Source organism: Ranitomeya variabilis, chromosome 4 (genome assembly GCF_051348905.1).
Source record: "Ranitomeya variabilis isolate aRanVar5 chromosome 4, aRanVar5.hap1, whole genome shotgun sequence".
NCBI classification, from domain to species: domain Eukaryota; kingdom Metazoa; phylum Chordata; class Amphibia; order Anura; family Dendrobatidae; genus Ranitomeya; species Ranitomeya variabilis.
Window position 1 is genome coordinate 724,128,259 of NC_135235.1, and position 24,063 is coordinate 724,152,321.

The following is a 24,063-nucleotide window of genomic DNA, read 5'->3' on the forward strand; positions in this document are numbered from 1 at the left end:
TGTTGTCTGACTTGTTTGCCCGGATTAAAGGTGCCAAGTGGTTCACCAAGATAGACCTTCGTGGTGCGTACAACCTTGTGCGCATTAAGCAAGGTGATGAATGGAAAACCGCATTCAATACGCCCGAAGGTCATTTTGAGTACTTGGTGATGCCTTTTGGGCTCTCTAATGCCCCTTCAGTTTTTCAGTCCTTTATGCATGACATTTTTCGGAACTATCTGGATAAATTTTTGATCATTTATCTGGATGATATTCTGTTTTTTTCTGATAATTGGGACTCGCATGTGGAGCAGGTCAGGATGGTCTTTAAAATTTTGCGTGAAAATTCTTTGTTTGTCAAGGGCTCAAAGTGTCTTTTTGGTGTACAGAAGGTTCCCTTTTTGGGGTTCATTTTTTCCCCTTCTGCTGTGGAGATGGACCCAGTCAAGGTCCGAGCTATTCTTGATTGGACTCAGCCCTCGTCAGTTAAGAGTCTTCAGAAGTTCTTAGGTTTCGCTAACTTCTACCGTCGTTTTATCGCTAATTTTTCTAGCATTGTGAAACCTTTGACGGATATGACCAAGAAGGGCTCCGATGTGGCTAATTGGGCTCCTGCTGCCGTGGAGGCTTTCCAGGAGTTGAAACGTCGGTTTACTTCGGCGCCTGTTTTGTGCCAGCCTGATGTCTCGCTTCCCTTTCAGGTTGAGGTGGATGCTTCAGAGATTGGAGCAGGGGCCGTTTTGTCGCAGAGAGGCCCTGGTTGCTCTGTTATGAGACCTTGCGCCTTTTTCTCTAGGAAGTTTTCGCCTGCTGAGCGAAATTATGATGTGGGCAATCGGGAGTTGTTGGCCATGAAATGGGCATTTGAGGAGTGGCGTCATTGGCTCGAGGGTGCTAAGCATCGTGTGGTGGTCTTGACTGATCACAAAAATCTGATGTATCTCGAGTCTGCTAAACGCCTGAATCCTAGACAGGCCCGCTGGTCATTGTTTTTCTCCCGTTTTGACTTTGTGGTCTCGTATTTACCAGGTTCAAAGAATGTGAAGGCCGATGCTCTTTCCAGGAGCTTTTTGCCTGATGCTCCTGGAGTCGCTGAACCTGTTGGTATTCTTAAGGATGGAGTTATCTTGTCAGCTATTTCTCCAGATCTGCGACGTGTGTTGCAGAGATTTCAGGCTGATAGGCCTGATTCTTGTCCACCTGACCGACTGTTTGTGCCTGATAAGTGGACCAGCAGAGTCATTTCCGACGTTCATTCCTCGGTGTTGGCAGGTCACCCAGGAATTTTTGGCACCAGAGATCTGGTGGCCAGATCCTTTTGGTGGCCTTCCTTGTCAAGGGATGTGCGGTCATTTGTACAGTCCTGTGGGACTTGTGCTCGAGCTAAGCCTTGCTGTTCTCGTGCCAGCGGGTTGCTCTTGCCCTTGCCTGTCCCTAAGAGACCTTGGACACATATCTCCATGGATTTCATTTCTGATCTTCCGGTGTCTCAAGGCATGTCTGTTATCTGGGTGATATGTGATCGCTTCTCCAAGATGGTCCATTTGGTTCCTTTGCCTAAGCTGCCTTCCTCTTCCGATCTGGTTCCTGTGTTTTTCCAGAACGTGGTTCGTTTGCACGGCATCCCTGAGAATATTGTGTCAGACAGAGGATCCCAGTTCGTTTCCAGATTCTGGCGATCCTTTTGTAGTAGGATGGGCATTGATTTGTCGTTTTCGTCTGCTTTCCATCCTCAGACTAATGGACAGACGGAGCGAACTAATCAGACTTTGGAGGCTTATTTGAGGTGTTTTGTCTCTGCTGATCAGGACGATTGGGTGACCTTCTTGCCGTTGGCTGAGTTTGCCCTTAATAATCGGGCTAGTTCCGCCACTTTGGTTTCGCCGTTTTTCTGCAACTCTGGTTTCCACCCTCGTTTTTCTTCGGGTCATGTGGAACCTTCTGACTGTCCTGGGGTGGATTCTGTGGTGGATAGGTTGCAGCGGATCTGGAATCTTGTGGTGGACAACTTGAAGTTGTCACAGGAGAGGGCTCATCGCTTTGCCAACCGCCGCTGCGGTGTGGGTCCCCGACTACGTGTTGGGGATTTGGTGTGGCTTTCTTCCCGCTTTGTTCCAATGAAGGTTTCCTCTCCCAAATTTAAACCTCGTTTTATTGGTCCTTACAAGATATTGGAAATCCTTAATCCTGTATCCTTTCGTCTGGATCTTCCTGTGTCGTTTGCTATCCACAACGTGTTTCATAGGTCCTTGTTGCGGCGGTACGTTGTGCCTGTAGTTCCTTCTGCTGAGCCTCCTGCTCCGGTGTTGGTTGAGGGCGAGTTGGAGTACGTGGTGGAGAAGATCTTGGATTCTCGTCTCTCCAGGCGGAGGCTTCAGTACCTGGTCAAGTGGAAGGGCTATGGTCAGGAAGATAATTCCTGGGTGGTCGCCTCTGATGTTCATGCGGCCGATTTAGTTCGTGCCTTTCACGCCGCTCATCCTGATCGCCCTGGTGGTCGTGGTGAGGGTTCGGTGACCCCTCACTAAGGAGGGGGTACTGTTGTGAATTTGCGTTTTGCTCCCTCTAGTGGTCATTGTGATTTGACACTGGAGCTTCTGTCTTCTCCTATATGCTCACCTGGGCCGTTAGTTCAGGGGCGTTGCTATATAAGCTCTCTGGACCTTCAGTTCTATGCCTGGCATCGTTGAATTCAGAGCTAATCTGTTGTGCTCTTGTCCTCTGATCCTGGTTCCTGTATTTCAAAGCTAAGTCTGCTTCTTTGCTTTTTGCTTTGGTTTTGTTTTGTATTTTTGTCCAGCTTGTTCCAATCTGTATCCTGACCTTTGCTGGAAGCTCTAGGGGGCTGGTGTTCTCCCCCCGGACCGTTAGACGGTTCGGGGGTTCTTGAATCTCCAGCGTGGATTTTTATAGGGTTTTTTTTGACCAGATAAGTTATCTTGCTTTATTCTGCTATTAGTAAGCTGGCCTCTCTTTGCTGAACCTGGTTCATTTCTGTGTTTGTCATTTCCTCTTACCTCACCGTTATTATTTGTGGGGGGCTTGTATCTTGCTTTGGGGTCCCTTTCTCTGGAGGCAAGAGAGGTCTTTGTTTTCTTCTCCTAGGGGTAGTTAGATTCTCCGGCTGGCGCGAGTCATCTAGCGATCACCGTAGGCATGATCCCCGGCTACTTCTAGTGTTGGCGTTAGGAGTAGCTATTTGGTCAACCCAGTTACCACAGCCCTATGAGCTGGATTTTTGTATCTCGCAGACTTACACGTTCCTCTGAGACCCTGTCCACTGGGGTCATAACAGGGCAATGCTGGACACTGGGGCAGATTGCTGGAGACACTGGGGGCAATGCTGGACACTGGGGGCAATGCTGGACACTGGGGCAGATTGCTGGACACACTGGGGGCAATGCTGGACACTGGGGCAGATTGCTGGACACACTGGGGGCAATGCTGGACACTGGGGGCAATGCTGGACGCACTGGGGGCAGATTGCTGGACGCACTGGGGGCAGATTGCTGGACGCACTGGGGGCAGATTGCTGGACGCACTGGGGGCAGATTGCTGGACACACTGGGGGCAATGCTGGACACTGGGGCAGATTGCTGGACACACTGGGGGCAATGCTGGACACTGGGGCAGATTGTTGGACACACTAAGGCAATGCTGGACACACTGGGGCAATGCTGAACACTGGGGCAGATTGCTGGACACACTGGGGGCAATGCTGGACACTGGGGCAGATTGCTGGACACACTGGGGGCAATGCTGGACACTGGGGCAGATTGTTGGACACACTAAGGCAATGCTGGACACACTGGGGCAATGCTGGACACTGGGGCAGATTGCTGGACACACTGGGGGCAATGCTGGACACTGGGGCAGATTGCTGGACACACTGGGGGCAATGCTGGACACTGGGGGCAATGCTGGACGCACTGGGGGCAGATTGCTGGACGCACTGGGGGCAGATTGCTGGACACACTGGGGGCAGATTGCTGGACGCACTGGGGGCAGATTGCTGGACGCACTGGGGGCAGATTGCTGGACACACTGGGGGCAATGCTGGACACACTGGGGGCAATGCTGGACACTGGGGCAGATTGCTGGACACACTGGGGGCAATGCTGGACACTGGGGCAGATTGCTGGACACACTGGGGGCAATGCTGGACACTGGGGCAGATTGCTGGACACACTGGGGGCAATGCTGGACACTGGGGCAGATTGCTGGACACACTGGGGGCAATGCTGGACACTGGGGCAGATTGCTGGACACACTGGGGGCAATGCTGGACACTGGGGGCAATGCTGGACACTGGGGCAGATTGCTGGACACACTGGGGGCAATGCTGGACACTGGGGCAGATTGCTGGACACACTGGGGGCAATGCTGGACACTGGGGGCAATGCTGGACGCACTGGGGGGCAGATTGCTGGACGCACTGGGGGCAGATTGCTGGACGCACTGGGGGCAGATTGCTGGACACACTGGGGGGCAATGCTGGACACACTGGGGGCAATGCTGGACACTGGGGCAGATTGCTGGACACACTGGGGGCAATGCTGGACACTGGGGCAGATTGTTGGACACACTAAGGCAATGCTGGACACACTGGGGCAATGCTGGACACTGGGGCAGATTGCTGGACACACTGGGGGCAATGCTGGACACTGGGGCAGATTGCTGGACACACTGGGGGCAATGCTGGACACTGGGGGCAATGCTGGACGCACTGGGGGCAGATTGCTGGACGCACTGGGGGCAGATTGCTGGACGCACTGGGGGCAGATTGCTGGACGCACTGGGGGCAGATTGCTGGACACACTGGGGGCAATGCTGGACACACTGGGGGCAATGCTGGACACTGGGGCAGATTGCTGGACACACTGGGGGCAATGCTGGACACGGGGGCAGATTGCTGGACACACTGGGGGCAATGCTGGACACTGGGGCAGATTGCTGGACACACTGGGGGCAATGCTGGACACTGGGGCAGATTGCTGGACACACTGGGGGCAATGCTGGACACTGGGGGCAATGCTGGACGCACTGGGGGCAGATTGCTGGACGCACTGGGGGCAGATTGCTGGACGCACTGGGGGCAGATTGCTGGACGCACTGGGGGCAGATTGCTGGACACACTGGGGGCAATGCTGGACACACTGGGGGCAATGCTGGACACTGGGGCAGATTGCTGGACACACTGTGGGCAATGCTGGACACTGGGGCAGATTGCTGGACACACTGGGGGCAATGCTGGACACTGGGGCAGATTGCTGGACACACTGGGGGCAATGCTGGACACTGGGGCAGATTGCTGGACACACTGGGGGCAATGCTGGACACTGGGGGCAATGCTGGACACTGGGGCAGATTTCTGGACACACTGGGGGCAATGCTGGACACTGGGGCAGATTGCTTGACACACTGGGGGCAGTGCTGGACGCACTGGGGGCAGATTGCTGGACGCACTGGGGGCAGATTGCTGGACGCACTGGGGGCAGATTGCTGGACACACTGGGGGCAATGCTGGACACACTGGGGGCAATGCTGGACACTGGGGCAGATTGCTGGACACACTGGGGGCAATGCTGGACACTGGGGCAGATTGCTGGACACACTGGGGGCAATGCTGGACACTGGGGCAGATTGCTGGACACACTGGGGGCAATGCTGGACACTGGGGCAGATTGCTGGACACACTGGGGGCAATGCTGGACACTGGGGCAGATTGCTGGACACACTGGGGGCAATGCTGGACACTGGGGGCAATGCTGGACACTGGGGCAGATTGCTGGACACACTGGGGGCAATGCTGGACACACTGGGGGCAATGCTGGACACTGGGGGCAATGCTGGACGCACTGGGGGCAGATTGCTGGACGCACTGGGGGCAGATTGCTGGACGCACTGGGGGCAGATTGCTGGACGCACTGGGGGTAGATTGCTGGACACACTGGGGGGCAATGCTGGACACACTGGGGGCAATGCTGGACACTGGGGCAGATTGCTGGACACACTGGGGGCAATGCTGGACACTGGGGCAGATTGTTGGACACACTAAGGCAATGCTGGACACACTGGGGCAGTGCTGGACACTGGGGCAGATTGCTGGACACACTGGGGGCAATGCTGGACACTGGGGCAGATTGCTGGACACACTGGGGGCAATGCTGGACACTGGGGCAGATTGCTGGACACACTGGGGGCAATGCTGGACACTGGGGCAGATTGCTGGACACACTGGGGGCAATGCTGGACACTGGGGCAGATTGCTGGACACACTGGGGGCAATGCTGGACACTGGGGCAGATTGCTGGACACACTGGGGGCAATGCTGGACACTGGGGGCAATGCTGGACACTGGGGCAGATTGCTGGACACACTGGGGGCAATGCTGGACACTGGGGCAGATTGCTGGACACACTGGGGGCAATGCTGGACACTGGGGGCAATGCTGGACGCACTGGGGGGGCAGATTGCTGGACGCACTGGGGGCAGATTGCTGGACGCACTGGGGGCAGATTGCTGGACGCACTGGGGGCAGATTGCTGGACACACTGGGGGGCAATGCTGGACACACTGGGGGCAATGCTGGACACTGGGGCAGATTGCTGGACACACTGGGGGCAATGCTGGACACTGGGGCAGATTGTTGGACACACTAAGGCAATGCTGGACACACTGGGGCAATGCTGGACACTGGGGCAGATTGCTGGACACACTGGGGGCAATGCTGGACACTGGGGCAGATTGCTGGACACACTGGGGGCAATGCTGGACACTGGGGGCAATGCTGGACGCACTGGGGGCAGATTGCTGGACGCACTGGGGGCAGATTGCTGGACGCACTGGGGGCAGATTGCTGGACGCACTGGGGGCAGATTGCTGGACACACTGGGGGCAATGCTGGACACACTGGGGGCAATGCTGGACACTGGGGCAGATTGCTGGACACACTGGGGGCAATGCTGGACACGGGGGCAGATTGCTGGACACACTGGGGGCAATGCTGGACACTGGGGCAGATTGCTGGACACACTGGGGGCAATGCTGGACACTGGGGCAGATTGCTGGACACACTGGGGGCAATGCTGGACACTGGGGGCAATGCTGGACGCACTGGGGGCAGATTGCTGGACGCACTGGGGGCAGATTGCTGGACGCACTGGGGGCAGATTGCTGGACGCACTGGGGGCAGATTGCTGGACACACTGGGGGCAATGCTGGACACACTGGGGGCAATGCTGGACACTGGGGCAGATTGCTGGACACACTGTGGGCAATGCTGGACACTGGGGCAGATTGCTGGACACACTGGGGGCAATGCTGGACACTGGGGCAGATTGCTGGACACACTGGGGGCAATGCTGGACACTGGGGCAGATTGCTGGACACACTGGGGGCAATGCTGGACACTGGGGGCAATGCTGGACACTGGGGCAGATTTCTGGACACACTGGGGGCAATGCTGGACACTGGGGCAGATTGCTTGACACACTGGGGGCAGTGCTGGACGCACTGGGGGCAGATTGCTGGACGCACTGGGGGCAGATTGCTGGACGCACTGGGGGCAGATTGCTGGACACACTGGGGGCAATGCTGGACACACTGGGGGCAATGCTGGACACTGGGGCAGATTGCTGGACACACTGGGGGCAATGCTGGACACTGGGGCAGATTGCTGGACACACTGGGGGCAATGCTGGACACTGGGGCAGATTGCTGGACACACTGGGGGCAATGCTGGACACTGGGGCAGATTGCTGGACACACTGGGGGCAATGCTGGACACTGGGGCAGATTGCTGGACACACTGGGGGCAATGCTGGACACTGGGGGCAATGCTGGACACTGGGGCAGATTGCTGGACACACTGGGGGCAATGCTGGACACACTGGGGGCAATGCTGGACACTGGGGGCAATGCTGGACGCACTGGGGGCAGATTGCTGGACGCACTGGGGGCAGATTGCTGGACGCACTGGGGGCAGATTGCTGGACGCACTGGGGGTAGATTGCTGGACACACTGGGGGGCAATGCTGGACACACTGGGGGCAATGCTGGACACTGGGGCAGATTGCTGGACACACTGGGGGCAATGCTGGACACTGGGGCAGATTGTTGGACACACTAAGGCAATGCTGGACACACTGGGGCAGTGCTGGACACTGGGGCAGATTGCTGGACACACTGGGGGCAATGCTGGACACTGGGGCAGATTGCTGGACACACTGGGGGCAATGCTGGACACTGGGGGCAATGCTGGACACTGGGGCAGATTGCTGGACACACTGGGGGCAATGCTGGACACTGGGGCAGATTGCTGGACACACTGGGGGCAATGCTGGACACTGGGGCAGATTGCTGGACACACTGGGGGCAATGCTGGACACTGGGGGCAGATTGCTGGACGCACTGGGGGCAGATTGCTGGACGCACTGGGCAGATTGCTGGACACACTGGGGGCAATGCTGGACACTGGGGCAGATTGCTGGACACACTGGGGGCAATGCTGGACACTGGGGCAGATTGCTGGACACACTGGGGGCAATGCTGGACACTGGGGCAGATTGCTGGACACACTGGGGGCAATGCTGGACACTGGGGCAGATTGCTGGACGCACTGGGGGCAGATTGCTGGACGCACTGGGGGCAGATTGCTGGACGCACTGGGCAGATTGCTGGACACACTGGGGGCAATGCTGGACACACTGGGGGCAATGCTGGACACTGGGGCAGATTGCTGGACACACTGGGGGCAATGCTGGACACTGGGGCAGATTGTTGGACACACTAAGGCAATGCTGGACACACTGGGGCAATGCTGGACACTGCGCCTGTGCGGCCGCCCTGCTTGTGAATCCCAGCCCCGCACTCTGCATAATGCATAACTCACTGTGGGGCTGGGATTACCAAGGTGGGTGGCCGCACAGGCGCAGTCTGCAAGCCTGGCTGTGACGTCAGACGGCCAGAGCTCTTTGCGCCTGCACCAAACAGCAATACACAACGCAGGCACTGGATTTCATGGGTAAACAGTGCTGAGGGGGCGGTGCCCGGCGTTGAGTGACGGCAATGGGGGGGGGGGCGCCAAACTCGGAATCAGCCCCGGGCGGCAAAAGCTCTAGCTACGCCAGTGCGCTCCGTACACCTCGTACACACACGGCTCCGCTCCGTACACCTCGTACACACATGGCTCCTCTCCGTACACCTCGTACACACGGCTCCGCTCCGTACACCTCGTACACACACGGCTCCGCTCCGTACACCTTGTACACACACGGCTCCGCTCCGTACACCTCGTACACACACGGCTCCGCTTCATACACCTCGTACACACACGACTCCGCTCCGTACACCTCGTACACACGGCTCCGCTCCGTACACCTCGTACACACACGGCTCCGCTCCGTACACCTCGTACACACACGGCTCCGCTCCGTACACCTCGTACACACACGGCTCCGCTCCGTACACCTCGTACACACACGGCTCCGCTTCATACACCTCGTACACACACGGCTCCGCTCCGTACACCTCGTACACACACGGCTCCGCTCCGTACACCTCGTACACACACGGCTCCGCTCCGTACACCTCGTACACACACGGCTCCGCTCCGTACACCTCGTACACACACGTCTCCGCTCCGTACACCTCGTACACACACGGCTCCGCTCCGTACACCTCGTACACACACGGCTCCGCTTCATACACCTCGTACACACACGGCTCCGCTCCGTACACCTCGTACACACACGGCTCCGCTCCGTACACCTCATACACACACGGCTCCGCTCCGTACACCCGTACACACACGGCTCCGCTCCGTACACCTCTTACACACACGGCTCCGCTCCGTACACCTCGTACACACGGCTCTGCTACATCCACACTGTAAACCCCTCCTGACCCCACACATAAACTTCCCCTCATCCAGCACCATGACAACCAGCACAGCAGAGTCCTGCATACACTGAGGCCCCTGATCATGTGACCCCTGACTCCTCCCCCCCTGTGACCTCATCACAGGTTCTGTGCGCACAGAGCAGCCATATATGTGGAGTGCGGCTCTGCAGGTGAAGGTATGTGGAGATTCCCCATTACTGGCGCATTAATATTAGAAATATATTGCTTTGTCTTCCTGGTAACTGCTATTTCTTAATAACATTTAGAACTGAGGAAAGGGCAACTTGAGAACGCTTTGTTATCTTCTTATATCCTTCTCCTGCTTCGTGGCCTCCACCATTGTCAGAGCTCGGCAGCTGCTTAGAACCCATGGCTGCACAAGGTTAGAGGAGGCCGGGTTTTTACAAAGCTGGGAAATTTGCTTATATATATATATACCTAAAATACAAAGGACATGTGTCATCTGTAACTTTAGGCCTTTTAGACATCATTTAATCTTTAATTTGCTTAACTGTTCACAATAACAGCAAAAAACATCTTTTACAGTTGGGATAATTATCAGTTTAGCACTTAGCAGCACATCTGCACTTTTATTATTTCCTTTTTGCACAGTAATATTGCATACACTAGTCCCATATTTTCATTTTTCTTTTTAAAATATTTTTATTAGGTTTTGTATTAAAAACGGATTAGGGAAATGAGGGAGGGGAAGGGAAGGGTTAACAGTGGACAGAGGAAGGGATCAATAAAATTAGAGAACCCTAATAACAGTCTCTAACAAACAAATACTGATTTGCAATTTGAAGAATGTTGTATGTAGATGTCATACTTAAATGTATACAATTCCGAGGAAAGAGGCACAAAATGGCAATTTTAAACCTTAACCCCTTCAAGTCGCGGCCGTTTTTGCGTTTTCATTTTTCACTCCCCTCCTTCCCAGAGCCATAACTTTTTTATTTTTCCGTCAATATGGCCATGTGAGGGCTTATTTTTTGTGGGACGAGTTGTACTTTTGAACGACACCATTGGTTTTACCATGTCTTTTACTAGAAAACAGGAAAAAAATTCCAAGTGCGGTGAAATTGCAAAAAAAGTGCAATCCCACACTTGGATTTTGTTTGGCTTTTTTGCTAGGTTCACTAAATGCTAAAACTAACCAGCCATTATGATTCTCTAGGTCATTACGAGTTCATAGATGCCTAACATGTCTAGGTTATTTTTTATCCAAGTGGTGAAAAAAAATTCTAAACTTTGCTTTAAAAAAAAAAGTGCCATTTTCCGATTCCCGTAGCGTCTCCATTTTTCGTGATCTGGGGTCGGGTGAAGGCTTATTTTTTTGCGTGCCAAGCTGAAGTTTTTAATGATACCATTTCGGCGCAGATACGTTCTTTTGATCGCCCGTTATTGCATTTTAATGCAATGTCACGGCGACCAAAAAAAATGTAATTCTGGCGTTTCGGATTTTTTTCTCTCGCTACTCTGTTTAGGCGATCAGGTTAATGCTTTTTTTTAATTGATAGATCGGGCGATTCTGAACGCGGCGATACCAAATATGTCTATGTTTGATTTTTTTTTTAATTGTTCTATTTAGGATGGGGTGAAAGAGGGGTGATTTAAACTTTAATATTTTTTATATTTTTTTCATATTTTTAAAAACATTTTCTTTTTACTTGTGCCATGCTTCAATAGCCTCCATGGGAGGGTAAAAGCTGGCACCACTCGATTGTCTCTGCTACATAGCAGCGATCATCAGATCGCTGCTATGTAGCTGAAATGCAGGTGTGCTGTGAGCGCCGACCACAGGGTGGCGCTCACAGCAGGTCGGCATCAGTAACCATAGAGGTCTCAAGGACCTCTATGGTTACTGTCCTGACACATCGCCGACCCCCGATCATGTGACAGGGGTCGGCGATGACGTCATTTCCTGCCGCCCGGCCGGATGCGTTCGTTAAATGCCGCTGTCTGCGTTTGACAGCGGCATTTAACAGGTTAATAGCGGCGGGTGAATAACGATTTCACCCGCCGCTATTGCGCGCACATGTCAGCTGTACAAAACAGCTGACATGTCGCGACTTTGATGCGGGCTCCCCGCCGGAGCCCACATCAAAGGGGGATTCATGGCATGCGCAGTACATGTACGGCGCATGTCGTGAAAGGGTTAAATTTGCTGTTCCAGATCTTCCATTTCTTAGAATATTTATAAACACTGCTATTGTTAGCCGCAAATCTCCATTCCAGAGCGCTATGTTGGTGAATTTTATCCAAAATATCTGAGAATTTGGGTGTTTCGGGTTTTTCCCACCAGAATGCCAATGCATTTCTGACAACTAGGAGGATCTGTATGACATATCTAACCGAGGGGTCAAATTGCTCCATGTCAAGGGAAAGAAGCGGCCTTTGAGGGGTGATCACAACGTTTCAGAAAAGGAGTTAATATGGCGCGATACCTGGAACCAGAGATTTTTTATTATCGGACAACCCCAAAATAAGTAAAAGAGATTACCCTGTTGTCCGCAGTCTCTCCAACATAAGGGAGAGTGTTCCTGTGTTCCTTTATATATGACAATCTGATGGGAGTTAGATGCCATCTTGTCATTATTTTAAAGTAGGACTCATGGAAAGCCATTGATATGTTTGACTGGCATGTGTTTTTTGTAGCGCTGTCCCATTGTTCAGTTCCCAAGTCTGTACCAAGGTCGGACTTCCACCTCTTCATATATACGTTTTTAGCGCTAACGTCGTCCTTGATAAAGTACAGTGCCTTCCAAAAGTATTCAGCCCCCTGGAACATTTCGACCTTTTCCCACATACCATGCTTCAAACATAAAGATACCAAATGCAAATTTTTGGTGAAGAATCAACAACAAGTGGAACACAATTGTGAAGTTGAACGAAATTTATTGGTTATTTTAAATTTTTGTGGAAATTCAAAAACTGAAAGTGGGGCGTGCAATATTATTCAGCCCCTTTAACTTAATACTTTGTTGCTCCACTTTTTGCTGCGATTACAGCTGCAAGTCACTTGGGGTATGTCTCTATCAGTTTTGTACATCTAGAGACTGAAATTCTTGCCCATTCTTCCTTGGTAAACAGCTCGAGCTCAGTGAGGTTTGATGGAGATCGTTTGTGAACAGCAGTTTTCAGCTCTTTCCACAGATTTTCGATTGGATTGAGGTCTGGATTTTGACTTGGCCATTCTAACACCTGGATATGTTTATTTGTGAACCATTCCATTGTAGATTTTGCTTTATGTTTGGGATCATTGTCTTGTTGGAAGACAAATCTCCGTTCCAGTCTGAGGTCTTTTGCAGACTTTAACAGGTTTTCTTCAAGAATGGTCCTGTATTTGGCTCCATCCATCTTCCCATCAATTTTAACCATCTTCCCTGTCCCTGCTGACGAAAAGCAGGCCCAAACCATGATGCTGCCACTACCATGTTTGACAGTGGGGATGGTGTGTTCAGGGTGATGAGCTGTGTTGCCTTTACACCAAATATATCATTTGGCATTGTTGCCAAAAAGTTCGATTTTGGTTTCATCTGACCAGAGCACCTTCTTCCACATGTTTGGTGTGTCTCCCAGGTGGCTTGTTGCAAACTTTAAACAACACTTTTTATGGTTATCTTTGAGAAATGGCTTTCTTCTTGCCACTCTTCCATAAAGGCCAGATGTAGATCTCTGCAGTTCATCCAGAGTGATCATGGGCCTCTTGGCTGCATCTCTGATTAGTCTTCTCCTTGTTTGAGATGAAAGTTAGAGGGACGGCCGGGTCTTGGTAGATTTGCAGTGGTATGATACTCCTTCTATTTCAATAAGATCGCTTGCACAGTGCTCCTTGGGAAGTTTTGGAAATCATTTTGTATCCAAATCCGGATTTAAACTTCTCCACAACAGTATCACAGACCTGCCTGTTGTGTTCCTTGGTCTTCATGATGCTCTCTGTGCTTCAAACAGAACCCTGAGTCTATCACAGAGCAGGTGCATTTATACGGAGACTTGATTACACACAGGTGGATTACATTTATCATCATTAGGCATTTAGGACAACATTGGATCATTCAGAGATCCACAATGAACTTCTGGAGTGAGTTTGCTGCACTGAAAGTAAAGGGGCCGAATAACATTGCACGCCCTAATTTCAGTTTTTGAATTTCCACAAAAATTTTAAATAACCAATAAACTTCACAACTGTGTTCCACTTGTTGTTGATTCTTCACCAAAAATTTACATTTGGTATCTTCATGTTTGAAGCATGATATGTGGGAAAAGGTTGAAAAGTTCCAGGGGGCTGAATATGTTCTCAAGGCACTGTAACTATATAGGTTACTTCGGCTCCAAATGTTTTTATTATTTAGGTTGCACAGCAGTTAAGAAAGGATTTCAAGATTCAAGGCTTTACCGGTCAGGAGTTTTTGTATACTGTCCTTTAGCATAGTAAAAAGGACCAGTTCAGAAGAGGGTAAGTTGTATTTAGATTTTATCTCACTGAATGTAAAGGTACCTTCACACTCAGCAACTTTGCAACGAGAACGACAACAATCCGTGACGTTGCAGCGTCCTGGATAGCGATCTCGTTGTGTTTGACACGCAGCAGCGATCTGGATCCCGCTGTGCCATCGCTGGTCGGAGCTAGAAGTCCAGAACTTTATTTCGTCGCCAGGTCGGCGTGTATCGTCATGTTTGACATCAAAAGCAATGACGCCAGCAATGCTTGACATGGAGCTAACAACCAGCGAGAACGAGAAGTGAGTCGCCGTTACGTCACTGGATCGCTCCTGCATCATTCTGGAGTTGCTGTGTTTGACGTCTCTACAGTGACCTAAACAGCGACGCTCCAGCGATCTAGTTTAGGTCGGCTCGTTGTCTCAGCGTCGCTGAGTGTGACGGTACCTTAAGGAATTTAATCCCATTGCGAATATTCCCAATTCTCCTAATGCCAGATTTGTTCGATGATTCGGTCAGAGGGAGATTAATTATTAAAGCTAATAAGTGTAGAGGAAATTTCATAACTTGTTCAGTTTTAATAAAGTCTTTGTTAGGTGAGTAATCGTCTGAAATGCTACCTGACTCATCTGTAGACGGGTTAGCTTTATTCTCTTGGTCACTAAGACCCTTTCTTTTATACGATTTAGAGGTGTCCATTTCCTCTGTAGGTATCACAGATGGTGTCAGTGGTTTGGTGTCTCCTTTAGTGTCACTTTTGAAAGAAAGTGAGCTGGGATTTGTTTTAGTTGTTGGTTTTTTTTTGGGCCAACCCCTTCTTTTATTGTCTTATCATATGTCGGGATATTTGATTGTTTTGGATAGGAAGGTTTTGATTCATCTCCTTTTAGTGGAGACCTAGATTTAATAGGACTTAATAGGTTTGGGAAGTCCTCATATGATTTTTTGAGAGAGCTCCCAGGGAGGTCTGTCTGTTTTTTTTGAGATATGTTTTTGAACTTCCCTTCAGCTGGCTCCATTTTAAGTTCACTGCCCCCAACAAGCCGTCAAACAGTAATTTTCACGAGAGCTGTATATGATAGTACAGTTCAGAGTATACCTATATGTAGAATTTTTAACCTGCAATATAGAATAATACAAACGAGATTTCAATATACTTGCAATAGAATTAAAATTGACAAATAGACAAGTGGGTACACTGTGACCATACAGTATTGACCAAGATGGTAGGTAGGCAGGTAGGTCAGGTGAGTGATCCCTTTAAGTAGATAGAGAGGTTGCGATGATGTAGATGGCTGTTTCCCAATAAGGAGAAACAGTATGTTGTGTGAAGATAGACAACTAGTGTTGAGCATTCCGATACCGCAAGTATCGGAATTCCGATACCGAGATCCGATACTTTTGTGGTATCGGGAATCGGTATCGGAACCATATTCATGTGTAAAATAAAGAATTTAAATAAAAAATATGGATATACTCACCTCTCCGGCGGCCCCTGCACCCTACCGCTGTTAACCGGCAGCCTGCTTTGCTTAAAATGAGCGCGTTCAGGACCTTCCATGACGTCACGGCTTCTGATTGGTCGCGTGCCGCTCATGTGACCGCCACGCGACCAATTACAAGCCGCGACGTCATTCTCAGGCCCTAAACTCCTCATTCTAGGAATTTAGGACCTGAGAATGACGTCGCGGCTTGTGATTGGTCGCGTGGCGGTCACATGAGCAGCACGCGACCAATCAAAGCCGTGACGTCATGGAAGGTCCTGAACGCGCTCATTTTAAGCAAAGCAGGCTGCCGGTTAACAGCGGTAAGGTGCAGGGGCCTCCGGACGGGTGGGTATATCAATATTTTTTATTTGAATTCTTTATTTTACACATTAATATGGATCCCAGGGCCTGAAGGAGAGTTTCCTCTCCTTCAGACCCTGGGAACCATCAGGATACCTTCCGATACTTGGTGTCCCATTGACTTGTATTGGTATCGGGTATCGGTATCGGCGATATCCGATACTTTTCGGGTATCGGCCGATACTATCCTATACCGATACTTTCAAGTTTTGGACGGTATCGCTCAACACTATAGACAACCAATCTTCTCATTGATACAGGCTAATATATCTTATTTATAAGGGTCTCAGGTGTAAGAGAGTCGAACTCTGGTGTAGTACAATGCCAGGTAGACTTTACTCCTCAAGCCATGTGGTGCCACAGGGTAAGATTTATAATGAATATGCCTTTAAGTAGACTGCAAGGTTAAGGCAATATAGACCAAGTAGAGTATCTGCTCTGGTTTATTTATATTAGGACTCGCAGAGTTAGTTATATCTCGGGTCTTTAACCTAGGCGCTCAATACAGTACTGTTGCCTCCGGTATACAGGTTAAATTGCTTCAGTGATTATCTGACTGTCATCCCAAACAGGGTGTTGTGTGAATCTTATAGGAGGAAATGCAGGCCTATTGGTTTTCAGGTTTATCCTCCCTATCAGCACTGAGCAGCACCGAGTCCCCCTTTATTCTGTTATGCTTGGGGCCTTCCCTACTCCGTCCCTCGGTTAGTCCTGCTGGGAGGGTTCCCTTGTACTTTAGGGTCTGCCGCTGCCGGATTCTTTGCATCGCTCCTTGATGGGTTGCGGTGGGCAACATTGAATCAGTCACTGACCACAGGGCTCCTCACAAGAGGCTCACTGGCAGACTCTGCAGTCTCTTCTGTGTCGTGCTGCAGCTAGAAGCGAGGAGCGCTGAGAGCTGCTGCCACGTCTGAGCCTGGGTCTGTTGCAAGATGGCGCCTGGACGCGGCCGGATCTACTTTCTGCACTTTGCGGTAAGCACAGCCCGGGGCGTTGCAGGCCTACCGCGGTTATCGAGTGAGATGCCTGTTGTGCCTCACCTTAAGAGGTTGCTGTGGGTCCCTTGATGCTGGGGAAGTCCGTCTTGTGTGTCCTCTGTGTGGGTAACGCTGGAACTATGGCGCAGAAGTGCTCCACAAAGATTAAATGATGAAAGAGAGGATCCCTCCGCCTCTGCTGCACCGCTGTTGTCCTTGGATATTAAATCGCTGTGTCTTCTGATTTCTTTGTCCAAAAACCCCGATTTTGGTATCAAAACGTTCCAGGCACGATGAGAAACTGTTCTGGATCAGGAAGGTTCAGTTAGATAATATTCTTGTAGGCTTTGTGAGTCGCATTTAAGATGTCAGGGTGGGAGCTCAGACCTTCTGCCTCCTACATAGCCAGAGCTCAAGCCACCCCACCATATCTTCATTTTTCTTAAGTGTTTATCCACACTGTAACACTTTACAGCTCACCGCTAATATTCACACACATTAATAGGCAGCTCATAGAGGAAACAGTTTCTTCACCACTCCCCCCTCTATATGTATAATGTGTTCTTTCTCATGTTTATCTCCATACATATTAGGCCCAGCACCCATTATACATTCCCTTGCCATTCTATTTACTGACGGCACATTATTAGTGATGACTAAAATGCTCGGGTGCTCGTTGCTCGGGTTGAGTAAATTGGACTACTCGGATACTCGACCGGAGCAACGAGCCCAATGTAAGTCTATAGGAGGCCCAAGTATTTTTACCGCGATTCCCCCCGTGGGTCCTTTTAAGGTCTAAAAACATCTGAAAATGATGAAAACACTGCTCAAAAGACACAGGAACATCATGGGGATCGCCCCTGGAAGAATTCCTGACTCCTTGTTCACAGCTTTAAACAATTTTTTCTGAGATTCATGCCATTTTTACTGGTGCCACAAAAAACACACTAAAACGAAACCAAAACGGATTTTGCTGGGAAATATGTCAAGGTACATCCTTTGCAGGTTAATGACTTGCCTGTAAGGCCAAATAATGAACCCCAGACCGAAAATTTCCTCCCCCACTTGGGCTTAGTTCAGATGCAGCATTTTTGAAGCGTTTTTCAACTTTAACATTGCTTTCAACCACTACAAATACATTCACTAGAAAATGTCATTGTAACATGTAACAACCCTAGCTGGCCATGTGGTGTGTGACACATAAGCAGACCCATCTTGTTTCATTTATGAAGGAGGGACTCTTAGGCTGTGTGCATACATTTAGGAATTTTCGCATTTTTTTCGCTATAAAAAAGCGATAAAACCGTGAAAAAAACGCATACATTAAGCATCCTATTATTAGATTTCATTCCGCATAGGCAGCATCAATAGTAAAAAGTTGGTCACACTTGTCAAACACTATGTTTGACAAGTGTGACCAGCCTGTCAATCAGTTTTCCAAGCAATGCTACAGATCACTTGGAAAACGCTAGCATTCTGTAAGCTAATTACGCTTGCAAAACGCTAGTGTTTAGCGGGAAAACGCATGCCAATTCCGCATGCAATATACCCCCGGCAGGAGTTGCAGAATTGCTGCGGAAATTTCCGCAGCATTTCTGCAACGTGTGCACTTAGCCTTGAAGTCACAGAGCCTGTTTTTACTGGTACATCAGGCGGCATTAATCTTCTTAAAGGGCCATTATTAAACAGTGGGTCTCCTAAACTGTTGTAGCCTACGCTGTGAGTGGATGGGCTGCCAAGAATTACAACGCACCACAATACCCGTCATAACATGTCCAGGAGGGCCTCCTGAAAAAATGTTGCATTGAATGCAAAGCCTGCCCTGCTATCAATTTATATGCACCCGAATATACCTTTGAACCCACATACTGGATGGGCCCATGCAAATTCACTTCACAATATTCATTTTGCTCTCCCGTACTCCTTTTTTTAACACATTGGCAGCAAGGCCAGCCCTGCTGCGTAGTCATATGCACTCCATTACGCCTTGGAACCAGGGGTGGATTAAGGGTAGCCAGGGCCCCAGGCTGTTTAGACACTGTGGGCCCCCGGTCATGTGATGTTTTCTAAAAATCACCATCTCTACATGTCTGACAGCCATTCCATTCACGGGTCAGTTCAATTCCAACCAAAGTACACCTCATTCTACTTAATGTGATTCGGATTAGATGATCAGCTGAACCAAGTCTTATTTAACGAGGAAAGTATAAAAAACACTGTTGTGGTCTTCACAATCCTCTTGCAATAGGACAAGCTGGATGACCAAACAAGTGCTAGAAATAGTCCAAAATTAATTTGAATTAAAAAATAATTTTTAACCATGTCAAAGGAGTTGAAAAGAAAAGTCTTGAGTGAGGAAAAGAATGGGTCAATTCTGGCTTTACTAGTAGACAGAATGTAGTCCATTACAACAAGGTCAAGCAGCAGACATTGGGGACAACAGAGCTACAGACCGGCAGAGGGTGAAAGCGACTCTCCACTGATCGGGATGACCGTCATCTTATTCGAATGTCACTCAGCAACCCCAGGATGACATCAAGTGACCTACAAAAGGAATGGCAAATGGCAGTTGGGGTGAAGTGTTCGGCAAGAACAGTTCATAGCAGACTCCTAGAGGCAGGCTTCAAGTCATGTAAAGCTAGAAAATAGCCTTTCATCAATCAGAAGCAAAGGAGAACTGGGCTGAAGTTTGCCAAAGACCCTAGGGATTGGACCATAGAGGACTGGAATTGTTGTGAATTCTGTTCTCAAACTCCCTCCTGTGGTCATGAATTGTACTTCGGAGAGTTCTGTCCATGGACTCCCTCTGGTGGCTGTGAGTGGAGCTGCTGGTTCTGAGGTTCCTTCCTCAGCTGACCTCGTTTAGTCCTAGGCTGGCTGCTGTATTTAACTCCACTCAGATCGTTACTTGATGCCAGCTGTCAATGTCCTAGTACTGGTTCAGATCTCTCTTGGATCTTTCAGATGACCTGTCTACTCCATCAGAAGCTAAGTCCCTGCAAGTTTATTTGTTAATCATTGTTTGTTTGTCCAGCTTGCTATCATGATATTGCCTTGCTAGCTGGAAGCTCTGGGATGCAGAGTGGCACCTCCGCATCGTGAGTCGGTGCGGGGGTCTCTTTTGCGCACTCTGCGTGGTTTTTTATAGTTTTTTGTGCTGACCGCAAAGACACCTTTTCTATCCTCAGTCTGTTTAGTGAAGTCTGGCCTCCTTTGCTGAAACTTGTTTCATCCCTGTGTTTGTGACTTCCATCTTAACTCACAGTCAATATATGTGGGGGGCTGCCTATTTCTTTGGGGTATTTCTCTGAGGCAAGCTAGGCTTTATTTTCTATCTTTAGGGGTAGCTAGCTCTTAGGCTGTGAAGAGGCGTCTAGGCAGAGTCAGGTACGCTCCACGGCTATTTCTAGTGTGTTGTGATAGGATTAGTGTTGCGGTCAGCAGAGCTCCCACTTCCCAGAGCTTTTCCTGTATCAATAGTTTGCTCATCAGGTCATTTCGGGTGCTCCTTACCATCAGGTCACCATAACATGGAATAAGGTAATTTTCTCTGATGCATCTCATTTTTAGCTTTGCCCAACACCTGGTCGTATAATGGTTAGACGGAGACCTGGAGAGGCGTACAAGCCACAGCGTCTTGCACCCACTGTGACATTTGGTGGACGATCGGTAATGATCTGGGGATGCTTCAGCAAGGCTGGAATTGGGCAGGTTAATCTTTGCGAAGGAAGTATGAATCAAGCCGCATACAAGGTTATCCTTGAAAACCACTTGCTTCCTTCTGCTTAGGCAATGCTCCCTTACTCTGGGGGCTGTTTTTTCCAGCAGGACAATGCCCCATGCCATACAGCTAGGTCAATCAATGTGTGGATGAAGGAGCACCACATCAAGACTCTGTCATGGCCAGCCTAATCTCCAGACCTGAGCCCCATTGAAAACCTCTGAAATGTAATCAAGAGGAAGATGGATACTCACAAGCTATCAAACAAAGAAGATCTGCTTACATTTTTGTTCCAGGAGTGGTATAAGGTCACCCAAAAGCAGTGGGAAAGACTGGTGGAAAGCATTCCAAGACGCATGAAAACTGTGATGAAAAATCATGGTTATTCCACCAAATATTCATTTCTGAACTCTTCCTGAGTTAAAATATTAGTATTGTTGTTTCTACATGAATAAGAATTTGTTTTCTGTGCATTATTTGAGGTCTGAAAGCACTGTTTCTTTTTTTTATTATTTTGCCAATTTCTCATTTGCTGAAAATAAGTACAATATTTTTAGCTTGAAATTTCAGAGACATGTTGTCACTACTTTATAAAATTAAACCGTGTACATTTTACTCAAAAAACATACCTATAAAGAGAAAAATCAGAGAAACTGAAAATTTTGCAGTGGTCTCTTAATTTTTGCCAGAGCTGCATATATAAAATTTAAAACCTAGGTGCGTCTTGTGGTCCAGTGTGTCTTATAATCCCAAAAATATGTTAATTTCTGACAATGGTGTTTTTGAAAACAAAAAAGCTTTTATAAAAGCCTCAAACATGTGTGTGAATCAGACATGAGATCTGACGTGATAGAAGATTACAGTGCGGGGAAGACTGGAAACCTTCATATAGATGGCCGGTGGTGATGGAGTCAGTGATGGACTCTGGACAAATATGTTTCTAGAGCCATAGTAGAAGATGTCGTCCTCATCATGAAGTCGTTATTTCTCCTGTCACGTGTAATAACTATATCTCCTGTAGTATTGCTAATGCCGATTCCAGCGTCTGTAAATGAGACGAGAATTAGCGTTATGGAAGATGAGTCTATGAGAAACGTATTCAGCTGCCGACTCTGAGGAACAAACTATTGGTTGTCTGTGGCCTAAACTTTATAGGTTTTATTAGTAGATGTCAGAGAAAAAACAATGTTGTAAAATAATAAAAATATACCATATTTTTCGGACTATAAGATAAACCGGACCATAAGACGCACCCCAATTTACAGAAGGAAGATAGGGAAATAAAAATGTGTCAAATTGTGGTCCGTCATTCAGTCTGAATTCAGCTTACCGTGGGAAATCAGTAGCGCTGGTGGAGGGTGGTCACAGGGGGTGTTCGGTGGTTTGGCAGTGATATGACTCCTATCGCAGACTGATGCGGTAGGTTCTGTGGTTCTCATGCTGCGGTGGCTCCTCCAACATTTTCTGAAAGCCCGGAGCACCCGCACATCCCTTGCTGTGAAGCAGTGGCCTCTGGGAAATCCCATCCCAGGCTGATGCGGCAGGTTCATCGATGCTAAGGGTTGCAAGGGCTACGCTGTCATTTTGTGAAAGCCCTCGAGCCCCGCACACCCCCACTGCTGCGATGCGGTGGCCTCCGGTAAAATGGCCTCTGGGAAAATGCCGCTGCAAATTGAGATCTCGGCTCCAAGATCTCATCTCTCGAGATCTCAATGTGTGCATGTGCCAACCCAGTGGACATTTTACCAGGGGCTACCGCATGGCAGCAGTGTGGATGTGCAGTGCTCCGGGCTTTCCAAAAATGTTGGTGGAGCCCCACACCACAGCACGCCGCCGAATCCTACCGCACCAGCCTAGGAAGGGAGTGGGATCTCCCTGCAGTGTCGGACCGCCGTAGAATCACCCGACTACTACTGCCATCACACTAATTGTAAGTATATTCCGACTAGAAGATGCACCCCCATTTTCCACCAAAAATTTTTTGGGTAAAAAGTGCATTCTGTAGTCCGAAAAATACGGTAATTGCTGCTTGGGTCCCCGCCAGATTCTGTATCTTCTGTTCTTTCCCAACGAACTTGTGATTCCTACAGCAAATTAATTGCCGAAGCAGTGAGTAACATAGCCAGTGATTGGTTGCATGGAGGAGATGTCTTACTCAGTAACTCAGCTTATGTTCCAGTCCATACAAGACTAGAGAATACAACATCTACAGGTTCTGTCTTCTGAAATGTTTCCCTTGTTATCTCCAGTAATTTTATTATTAGAATTCTTTGTAATGATTCATCCTCTCATCGACTTCCTATTCAGGTCCCGACAATATCCGATCCTTTCAGTAGACATCTTCTATATTAAGATAATTTTTATTAACTACCCATCAAGAATGGATATGAAGAGGGACAAGATGGCGGAGAGGATATTACACCTCACCCTAGAGATCCTCTTCCGTCTTACTGGAGAGGTGAGAGATTTTGATAGCGTCACATTACATAATTCTTATTTATGGCAATAAAACTGTTGGACAGAACTCAAGAGGTGAGGAATCTGGAAATGTCTGTAGTGACATTTATTAATGTGTCTCTCCTTAATCAGGATTACACAGTAGTGAAAAAAAATTCTAATGAGCGCTGTCAGGCCCCTGTGTCTGAGGGATGGGAAAGACCCCTGAGCCCAATCACGGGGCCTCCACCTTACCCACTGATATATGAGGACATCAATGACCTAAAGATCCTAGAACTCACCTACAAGATGATTGAGCTGCTGACTGGAGAGGTGACACTGCTGGGAATGCTGGGACATTATACAGTAAAAATATGAAGGGATTGGAGTGATGACGGTATCATTGTATGTGTCAGGTTCCTATAAGGTGCCAGGATGTCGCTGTCTATTTCTCCATGGAGGAGTGGGAGTATTTAGAATTACACAATAATCTGTATGAGGACGTCATGATGGAGGTTCCCGAGCCCCTTACATCACCAGGTAATAGGATTAAATACACACAGCCTATAATTATCTGTATTATCTGTATGTAAGGAATGAATTCAGTCCCTGTGTGTGTTTCCTCCAGATCTATCCAGTAAGAGGACAAGACCCGAGAGATGTCCCCGTCCTCTTCTTCCACAGGACTGTAAACAAGAAGATCCCAGTGTCTCTCAGAATCATCAGATAGATGGAGAGAAGGTATCCTGAGATCTCC

At 49.1% G+C, this 24,063-nt stretch overlaps 1 protein-coding gene across 2 annotated transcripts in view; it reads left to right on the forward strand.

The window, feature by feature from the left end:
- The first annotated feature begins 10,056 nt into the window (after window positions 1–10,056).
- Window positions 10,057–24,063, forward strand: part of LOC143766652 (uncharacterized) — a 34,710-nt gene continuing 20,703 nt past the window's right edge. The window contains exons 1-5 of one of the 2 annotated variants that reach the window (XM_077254474.1): window positions 10,057–10,264; window positions 23,178–23,328; window positions 23,460–23,639; window positions 23,723–23,846; window positions 23,935–24,047. In XM_077254474.1, the coding sequence (XP_077110589.1) occupies window positions 23,251–23,328; window positions 23,460–23,639; window positions 23,723–23,846; window positions 23,935–24,047 (495 nt within the window). In that variant the 5' untranslated portion in view covers window positions 10,057–10,264; window positions 23,178–23,250. Of the gene's footprint in view, window positions 10,265–23,177; window positions 23,329–23,350; window positions 23,640–23,722; window positions 23,847–23,934; window positions 24,048–24,063 lie in introns of those variants that run through there. The other variant, XM_077254473.1, reaches the window with a different exon arrangement.